The following is a 9980-nucleotide window of genomic DNA, read 5'->3' as shown; positions in this document are numbered from 1 at the left end:
GCTTCCCAAGTGTGCTGCTGGTGGGCCCCACAGCAACAGCACAGTGCCACACTTGGTGTCCTGCACATGCTGCTTGCGAGAGGCAGGAGCTGCAGCAGCACCTTTGTGGCAGCAGTCAGGAACTGGGACACAGAGGTGCCTGGGGTGCTTCCTGTCATCTTCCATCCTCCTTTTTCAGGTCTGTCATTATTCCTCCGTTGGTCAATTTTCTACAGTCGAGCTCAGCAAGCTGCCTCAGCACAGCAATAATTCTTGGCCCGTCTCCAGTGTGTGTTGCTGCACTTTTTCCAGTGTGAATATATTAGAGGGATTTGCAACTCTCTTCTACGAATCAACAGAATAAAAGGAACTTGAAGACCTGCGACTCCCACTGTACTCTCACACAGAGTCCTGCTGTGATTACTGGGTGATGAGAAGATGGTAATGCTGGCGCCTCACCAGCGTTGCTGATACTTGGCACAAAAGCAGGCTCGCTGTTTCAGAGAACATATCCCCACGTTCTTTTTTTGAAGGCAGAGGGCAAAGGCAGTTAGTGGTTCCTGAGGAAGGAGACCCCGTGTTGTGGCCATGAAGAGAGCAGGCTTGAAAAATCTGCAGTTTTTTGTTATCTCTCCCTGTGAGCATATTTATATATATATATATATATATATATATATATATATATATATATATATATATATATATATATATTTGGCACTGTAGTTGCCTAAGCCTGTTTCCATCTCTCTCTGTCTTCCTCCTTCACCTGCCACTGACATCCAAGCAAACTTGAGCAGTGTGGTTGTGGAAAAGGGAAGCTCATAGAAAGGCAGGGGGTGTGGGGGATAGCTGTACTGCTGGCTGCTGCAGTCTGTGTGTCCTTCCTTGAAGTACTGATGCACTGCAACAGCCCCTACAGTGGGGGAGAATGCTGGCTCTTCTCCTGTGGGCATCAGTGGGGCTGCCCATGGGGATCAGCCCCGGCTGCTGCAGTTGAGTCTTGACATCCATACTGTGAATGTGCTGCAGGGTATGAGAACGCCCATTTCCAAATCAGATCATGGAACAGGACTTTGGTTTCCTTTTGTTTATCAAAAGCAAAGCTGTGAGGATGTTAAAGAAGCCACAGGGTGAGTCCCCACGTTGGCACCGTGTCCCTGGGTGCAGCACTGTGGTAGCAGCATCTGTGCTGGGCGTGTGGAGCCTGCTGCCAGAACAGCTTTGTTTTCTGGGACGTGCAAGGTAGAATCCTGCTGGAGTCTGCTGAGATCTCTGCTTAACTTTGTAAATGGATGTATATTATTTTATTTTTCTATGCTGTAAAAATAAAGTGTTTATAGTTACCAAATGCAGTCGGTGCTGCTGTGCCTTAGAAGCACCTCAGCAGTGTGTGCTGCTTGTCTTGGGGCTGTGAGTGAGCAGCCCTGTTTGCAGGTAAGCTTTCTCACGTTTTGCACTGAGCTTCGGACTGAAATAATGGCTTTCAGCGGGCAGAGAGCCTTCCATCCTCCCCCAAAAATCTTCATATACACGCAGGAAGAAAGGAATTAAGATTTCCCATCTTCTGATTTTCTAGGTAGCAATTATTTTCTATTGTCTTCATTCCTGCAGGATGGTATTAACAAATTAAATTCTGTTGAAATAAATGAAAGGAGAACAGCATTTTGATGTTCTGTTCAATCCCAGAGTTCGGAAGAATCTTTCAAAGATAAGAACCTCACATGTTGCTGTCACAGGTTCACAGTGAGCTTTGGCAAAGAGTACCTAAACTGCATGCAGAAAGCTGCACTGAGGGCTGGGGGAAGGTCAGATGTGTTAATGAAACAGATGCTCATCTTGTCTGGAGTCAAAGGGGCAGATTCTGGGATAGGGAGAAGAAAAATCTATCTGCAGTACGCAGGGCAGCTGTCATTAGGGCTGGAGGCAGGGAGCTGCTGCGTGCCTATTTCTGCTTCTGTCTCTGGGAAGATTTGGAGCAAGGCAGCCCTGTGGCAGCTCCTGGAGTAAATGTGATGGGAGGCAAGAGGTGAGCTCTGCTCTCTGCAGATGGGGCTTTCCTGTTGGCTGCGTGCGCTGCAGGCTGCAGAGGAGGAGCACCGCTCCTCATTTTAATTCTTACCTCCTTTTGAGATAAAGATTTTTAGGGGCAAATACTGAAGAGGCAGCAGTGCCTCTTGCTCAGTTCACTCATCTTTGCTCGAAGAGAAAAAAGCCCAGCTGTGTTTGGATGGCAGTGAGCTGTGGGCTCGGATGCTGCAGGGAACCTGTGCGCAGAGCACTGCTGACGAGATCTCAGAGCTGCGGCGATGTTGGGGGGCACTGAGGGGATGTGGGACAGTGCTGCCGTCCCATCTCTTGGCAAACGGTGCCCCTGAATAGTGAAAAATGGAGGAGGTCGGGCAGAGCTATGCCTGCCGTGCTGCTCTAATGCTCAGAGTGACCTCGGGATGAACCCAGCAGGTAACAGGCTGTGCCTGGGCAGTGCTGTGCAGGAGGGGAAGTGCCTCAGCCTCATCTCGGTGATTATCCCACCTGCTGAAGCGTAATGAATTGCAGAGTCCCCAGGGGTTGGTTTTGCTTCCGCTGGCGGCGGATGGGGAGTCTGCCCACCGTGCTGGAGATGGCATCGAGCTGGGAGCAGCGGTGAGTGCTCAGGGAGGCAGCAGAAGGCTGGGGCAGAACTGTGGTTCGTCAGGGGGAAACTGCCTTTTGTTTTTTTTCCTTTAAGTGTGAGCGTGAGGCACCAGGCTCACCCTCACCCAAGGGATGCAGTCTCCTGTTTTGTCCCCAGCCTCCTTGGAATCTGAGCACTGCCATGCTCTGCTTATTTCCATGCACAGATGAGCGAAGATGCGAAGCTGTGGCCCGGGAGATAAGTGGAGGCAAAGTGGAAGTGAAGCACCAGCCTTCATCAGCAGACATGGGCAACGGGTGTAGAGGCAGCACTGAAGTCCTGGGCTGTGCAAGGGACAGAGCCTCGGCACTGCTTGGCGGCTGAGCCAAAATTCAGCACCGTGCCCCTCGGCCACGTGGGACAAGCAGTCTGTGTCCAGTTAGAAACTGGAGCATCTGCCCTGCGCAGGACAAGTTTTCTTCCCCATCATGTGATGAGCCGCAGAGTGAGGATGCTGCATTGTGCTGAGCTGTTGGGGTTACTGCCCAGGCAGAGATGTCGCTGTGCACAAAGAAATCTCTCTTCCTTGTTGAACTTGTGGTGTGGACACAGTGAGAGGCTCTTCTTTATGAAATGTGTGTTTGGGGATGAGCTATCAGGATGTTACAGCCCAAGGTTGGAGCAGGACTTTCCCAGGAGTGCAGAGAGCTCAACAGAGGGAGGCAGGGGTGCTGCTGCTCCTGGAAAAAAGGGCAGCTGAGGTTGGGGAAGGAGCTGGAAGCTCTGCACTGCCTCTGCTGCTCCTCTCCTCCTGGTCCTGCTGTAGGAGGAGGAGCAGAGCCAGCTCTCACGCTCGGCCTTTCCAATCGTTTCCCATAAACCAGATCCGCTGCCAAGTGCTGGGTGGATTTTTGCTGGCTTTTGTCTCTAAGTGTTTCCAGCTGCGCAGCTGCTGGGTGCCAGCACGAAGCATCCCTCCCAAGCACTGCTTTCCCGGCAGCGAATGCAAGAAGCACGGGGACTTTGCCAGCTCATCCATCTCCCTTCACGCCATGGTCTCTGCCTGGATGCAAACCCAGGTGGGGCTGCCTGGGGCTGCTGACGGTCTGCCTGCACTCTCCAGGAGCACACGCTGTGCAGGGTGACCGCCAGGGCTCCGCTATCTGCTGCTGCGGTGCTGAGGGTGAGATTTGGGGTTTGCTGAAGCAGTACAACTCAAACTGGACAGACTTCCTTAGTGTGGGATGCTGAGGTCTGGCTCCCAGGGAGGAGGGAGCTGTGGTGGTACCAAACATTGCTCCTGGGGAGCCTGTCAGGCAGAAACCTACCTGGCTCTTCCATGAGCTCGCAGTGTGAAAAGTATGCTCCCTGTCATCACTCCTTTCTGACCCCATTTAATTATATCTTGCTACTATTTCTTTCTTTCTCCCCTCTGTGAGGACACAACCACTGTCTCTCTGTATGCTCTATTCCTTTATTTTTTCACCTAACCTCCTTTGCTTGACCCAACACGTGCAGTTGGGGTGGAGATGCTCCTTTTGTATATCTTTCACTGCTGTGCTGTTGAGCAAATCTCTCTGGCTCTGGCATCGCCCCCAGAAGCCTTTACAGAGCTTGGCACGGCTCACCCGCTGTAGGTGGGTAGGTGACAGCTCTCACAGGAGCGCCTGTTTCTCTCTGTCCCTGTGAAGAAAGCCTGGAGCAAAATGCCATGGAACGAGGGGTCCTGCAGTGTAAGGCAGGCGTCTGGCCGAGTCACCTAACCCTGATGCAGGATGCCACGAGTTGCCGTGAGCCCACGTGCACCGAGCATCCTGCTTGGACATGACATTCAATGCTCACTTCTTTGGTATTTGGATTTTTTTCCTTCGTTGTTCAGTTTTCGGCCTTAAGTTTTCTACGCTGCACACCAGTCACATTCACTTTCCCTTAGGGTTTCTTATGTTTTCCAATTGCACAGCCGTGAGCCTCTCCCACTTCAGCAAGTCTTAGCATTACGCCTCTAAGGAGAGCGGCGTTGTCGCCCCCATTCCCCAGATGAGAACTGATGCACAAAGAGATTTAAAGCAAAGATTGGGACAAATGTTGGATGCCCAGCGTGGGACAGCTGTGTGCCCAAGCACTGCTCCCTGCTCCTGCTGCCAGCAGCACCAGTTCATACATGAAGGAGGCTGCCCAAGCAGGAGCTCGTGGCTGTGGCAGCTCAGGGGTTATAATACAGATAATGCCAGGAAATAATATGGGGGATTGGGGCTGGATGATCCTAAAGGCCCCTTCTAACCCAAACTATGGGGGCTGTGAAGACATGATGCTGACGGTGCAGACCCCGCGACAGGGGATGTTGCTGTGGAGACGCCCGGGGCTGCGATGCCGGCTGTCACGACGGACCACGAAGGAAGCCGTGCCCCAATGGCACCCCGGCCCAAAATGGCGCCCAGACACCACAGGGGTGGTCGCGAGGGGGCGTGGCTGAAAGGGGGAGCTGGACGGACGAGGGGGCGTGGTCTCGCATCGCCCCGCCCACCTCCGGCGCCGAGGGGCGGGGTTCTCCGCGGTGACGTCAGACGGCGCGCTGCTTTGCACACGGCGTGCGTGCGGCGGGGCGGGCGCGCCGGAGGTGGGGGATCCAAGATGGCGCCGTGCGGACGTGTCCGGAGCCGCTGCCCGGGCCCCGCGCTCCTCCTGCTGCTGGCGCTGGCGGCGCGGCCGGCGCTCGCCGTGCCTCCCGCTGCCGGCCTGCAGGCCGGACCCGGCTTGAACGCGGCGGGGCAGCCCGCGCAGGGAGCGGCTCCCGGTGCCGCGGGCCCGCGGGGAGCCCGAGGCGGCGGAGGCGGCTCCGGCGGCGGGTGGAAGCTGTCGGAAGAGGCGGTGTGCCGCGAGGACGTGGTGCGGCTGTGCTCCAAACACAGCTGGGCCAACAACCTGGCCGTGCTCGAGTGCCTGCAGGACGTCCGCGAGGTGAGGGCGAGGCCCGACGGCGAACAAAGAGCGGGGCCGGGTCCGCCCTCAGCGCCTGGAGCCGCGGCCTCACCGCGGGGCGGGGTGCAGAGCGGGGCTGCGGGGCGCCCCGAGCCGCTGCCGTGCGGCCTGCCGGGCTGCGCTGCGTCCGGAGAACCTCGCGTTTGCTTCCCGGCCCTCCTTGCAGACGGCGGGTATCTCCGAGCACGGGGTGCTGCCTCCCGGGATCCGTTTCCGGCCTGACGCCCCCCGGGGACTCGTTGTTTTATCCAACTTCTCGCCGTGATTTCGGATAGCTGGCAGCAGAGCTGAGCAAGTCCTCGTGCAGCGCCTGCCCCAGCTGCAAAGCACCACGGCGTTTTCCGTACATCTAACTGGCCCTTCCTGCTGCTCCCACCCCCGGGCCCTTTGGACCCCTCCGGGGGCTCGCGGCTCCCCGCCTGCCCACCAAGGCAGCCTCTCTTCACAGCCGTGTAGCTCCTCCCTTCTTTCCCCCCTCCTTCCCCCTTCTCTTGCAATGTTTATTGGTTTCCAGCCATTTTAGCACGCTGGACCTTCGGGTGGTGCAGTTCCTCGGCTCTGTGCTGGGGTGGTTCTTGTTGATGGAGTTGAATGGGCTCAGGGTTGTGTTGTTTGCAGCCAATACCGCCCCATGCATTGGTTGTGCACACTTTATGAATGCTCTGCTCTTCAAAACGTTGTGCCTGTCTGTGGTTTCCCTCTCGAAGCCTGCCTCTGTGTCTGGGGTTTGCTGGCCGCACTCCTGTCTGGTTGTAATACCCAGTGCTGAAGATGGATTCTTTCCTGGGCAGCGTTGGGACACCATGGGGTCATTTTGGGTTGGGATTTCTCTGCTTGAGCTCAGCAGCTGCTCCACTGTCAGCTGCTCCAAGGGGTTGTGTCCCAGCCTAATGGTTGTGTCTTGGGGGGCTGCTAGACAACTGAACCCAGCTAATTATGCCATCTAAGTGTTGCTGTTCAGGTTCTTCTGAAGAGAAGCAGTGAGTTGTGAACATTGGGTTGTGTGCAGGGTGATGTGGGGCAGGTCTGTGTCTTGGAATCCCATTGCCTGGAGGCAGTGCTGGAGGACATCGGTGGCACTTCAGCTGTCACTCTTGTCACCACAGCTTGTCATTTCTACCCCAGCACATCTGTCAGCTCACTTGGAGGGTACTCAAAAAGTAACAGCCGTGTTTTAATATGGGGGAGAACGATGGCGAGTGCCAGTGTGTACAGAATGCTGTTGGGATGGTGCTGGGGAGAGCAGCTTTGGGGTGCTGCTGTGCTGCAGGTAGCAGGTGAGGGTTTGGGTTGTGGTTTGGCTGCTTCCGCCCAACGCTTACGATGATCTTACTTCTCCTCGAAAGAGGAGTTCCTCAAAAGCAGAGGAGCTTTCAGTTTGAGGCTGGGAACGTTATTAAGAGCTCAGTTGGTTCTATTTCCTCTTCACGGTGCGATACTGAGATACTCTTAAATCAGAATAATCAGGAAGGAGCAGCTTGAAGCCTTGGGTTCGTGAGGTGAAGGATGGTGTAAGCAGCGTGAATGTGCTGTGATCACGTTGTTCCAAATGCACTCATTTTCTTCTAGTGGAAGTCATTTGAGCCCTGGCCACGTTCCTTTTTCAGGGTTCGTTGAAATTTGTCATCAGCGTTGTTTTTTGTTTTTAATCTGAATTTTATGAAGGTAGGGAAAGGGCAGAAGAAGGGCAGTGCGCTCTTGGTACTCAGAGGTGTGTTTGAAGAGAGTTTTGTGGAGCCCTTCTGCTTGCTGCCCACTTTGCTGCGCAGGAAGGCTGCAGCTCGGAGCCCTGCTGTGGGCTGCCCACTAAACTCAGTGGTTATAATACAGATAACGCCAGGAAATAATAGCACATTTGCTGGGTAGATGCTGTGCATGGTTAAGGGTGGCTTTGCATTTAGAGCACGGCAGAGTTGTTGATTTTTGAGGAAGGTATGGAGATACCTTAACCATGGCGGCTGTGCTGGTTTGTTGGCACATGTATTTCTGCAGTTAAAATGTATCTTAATTCAGTGATTAAGCAGACCTGACTTGATGCTGTGGTTTGTTTAAAGCAGTTCTGTGGGCTGGTGATAACAATACTTCGCAATACCAATAGATGGATATCGGTGTGATTGCAGCGTGGGAGAAGGCTGCAGAGTTTTCCTGGAGCTCAGACAGCAGTGGTTGGGTTGGGGTTGGAGATGGAGGCTTTGGCTGCACGCTCCTTTGTCCTGGGGGGGGCTGTTCTGTTTCTGGGGGAAGCCCCTCTGTCTCCATGCTGAGGGTTGGCTTAGGGATGGGAGAAGTGCCTCACCTGGGGACGTGAAAGCGTGTGCCATGAGCACCTTTGTCTCCTTGTGAGCCCATGCGTGGTTGGAGCTGGGTGCACTGAGCAGTCTGAGATGGGGAGGCCAAGCAGTGATGCTCGCTCAGAGCCTTCACCTCTCTAGGGGTGCTGTGGCTGTAAGTGGTGCACTGTGTGCTCCTGCCCTCTGTGTCTGTTGTTCCGCACTCCTGGCCTGGAGCTGGAGCTCGGAGGCCTGCCTGCAACTCGTGGTTGTGCTGCTTGGTGAGCTTCGTTTGTTTGTTTAACCTCAGCGATGCGCTGGGTTGAATGGAGGCTGGTTTGAGTCAGCCTGCTGCATGAGCTCATGTGTGAGCAGATACTGGCATCACTTTGGGCTCTTACGCCATTGAAAGCATCAGGGTAGGATCCCTGCCCGGAGCTGCAAGGAGTGGAGGGCTGCAGATTGTGCTGCAGGTGTCTGGCTTTGGAGGGAAGGCAAGCAGAGAGGACCAGCAGTTTGCTGAGCAGCCATCCCTCTCAGTGCTGATGGCACTGCAGGACCTGCGGGTGCCTTCAGGTGAGCGCATGGCAGGGCAGCAGGCTGCTCTTGGTTCCTGTTGCTGGTTGGCATGCAGGGCAGGCTCTTTGTGCCTGCAGCGCTGCCGTTGGGTTCAGACAGCAACATGCAAAGGGATTTTATTTTTTTTTAAGGCAATGATCAGAAACCTGGGAAATGTACCTTAAGCCTTGCCAAGGGCTGTGCTTACGCTGTCCCTTTCTTCTAAGGGCTGTTGACCTGGTGATGACTCAAAGCTGGCTGCGCTCGCCCTGGGAGCTCAAAAGCTCTTACATCCTCCAGGAAGAAAGGGATGGGATGGCTCCAGCAGCTGAAGTTGAGCTAACTGAAAGTGTTACGGTTTTAAGAGATTGAATTAACCGTTGGACTGTAGCTGGATGCTCAGTGTGTGTCTGCACTGGGACTCCCCAGCTGGCACTCTGCCTCACACTGAACGTGACGAAGGATTTCTGGTGGTTCATGGCAGGTGGAAGCTACCTGGGACACTCAGAACAGTGCCTCCTTCTCAGAGATGTGCACAGTGGGAGGTGCAACCCCTAGAGCCAGTTCTGTGCTTTCCTTGGCACGCCTGCGCTCATATTAGCTGGTTCAACACAGGTTTGGGATGTTTGGCTTAATAAAAGGGGGGTTATCTTCCAAGCCTGCCTCCTCCAGGGATGCAGAGAGGACCAACAGAGGCAGCTTGGTGCAGCCCAAACTTGGCTGCTTTAAAGGAAGTGATGCAGGCAGATGCTGTGCTGCCTCTGCTGGCACAGAGCTGCTGGCTCTTGCTTGCAGGTGAACAGTGTTTTCTTGGTGGGCTCGGGTTGTTTTGGTCCTGGGAAAATGTACAATTGCTTTTGGAAAAGCCTTACAGTTATTCTTGCTAATTAAAAAAAAAAAAAAAAACAAAGCCACCCCCAGCCGGATGAATAGAAGGTCTGGGTAATTGTCTTTCCATTTGAAATCTTGCCTCAGAATAGTTGTTGGGGTTTTTTTGTTTGTTTGTTTTTTATCTTCTGTCTCATTCCGTTTTGAGCTGCATGAAGTCGGTTGCCATGGCATTAAAAAAACCCAAGAACTCAATTCTGTCAGCACAGTCACTGCAACAGGTTGCCCGAGGAGGCTGTGGATGCCCCATCCCTGGAGGCATTCGAGGCCAGGCTGGATGTGGCTCTGGGCAGCCTGGGCTGCTGGTTGGTGACAGGGGGTTGGAACCAGATGATCACTGTGGTCCTTTTCAACCCAGGCCATTCTGTGACTCTGTGGTTTTATGATTGCTCTCTGCCATCATGGGATGCTTTTATTTCAGGGATGGTGGTTTGTGCTGGGGTGGGTGTGAGGGTCCTCCTCCCCCAGGTTCCCTCTGTGTTGGGGCAGTCACTGAAAAGGCACTGCTCTGTTCTGGGTCAGAGCTGCAGGGCTTCCCTTGGCCAATAGGACTCTGCTTTCCCTGTGGCTTTAGGGTTACAGCACTTGATTGAAGGTGCTCCTATTAGAGCACATCTCAAGGTGGCCTTTGCTTGAGTTGTACCTGAGGTGTCTCCATCGTTGCTGTGTTCTGTGAAACACTTATTTTTCAG

General features: G+C 54.1%; 1 protein-coding gene across 1 annotated transcript in view; it reads left to right on the top strand.

Moving 5' to 3' along the window:
* Window positions 1-5224: 5224 nt before the first annotated feature.
* The window catches only part of GLG1 (golgi glycoprotein 1), a gene marked incomplete at both ends in the record, with an annotated part of 55820 nt that continues 51064 nt past the window's right edge, over window positions 5225-9980 (top strand). The window contains one exon of the mRNA XM_079541270.1: window positions 5225-5551. Coding sequence (XP_079397396.1) covers window positions 5225-5551 — 327 coding nt within the window. The remainder of the gene's footprint in view (window positions 5552-9980) is intronic.

The sequence above is a fragment of the Tetrao urogallus genome (genome assembly GCF_951394365.1).
Source record: "Tetrao urogallus genome assembly, chromosome: 12".
In the NCBI taxonomy this organism is placed as follows: domain Eukaryota; kingdom Metazoa; phylum Chordata; class Aves; order Galliformes; family Phasianidae; genus Tetrao; species Tetrao urogallus.
This window is presented reverse-complemented; position numbering and strand designations above follow the sequence as displayed.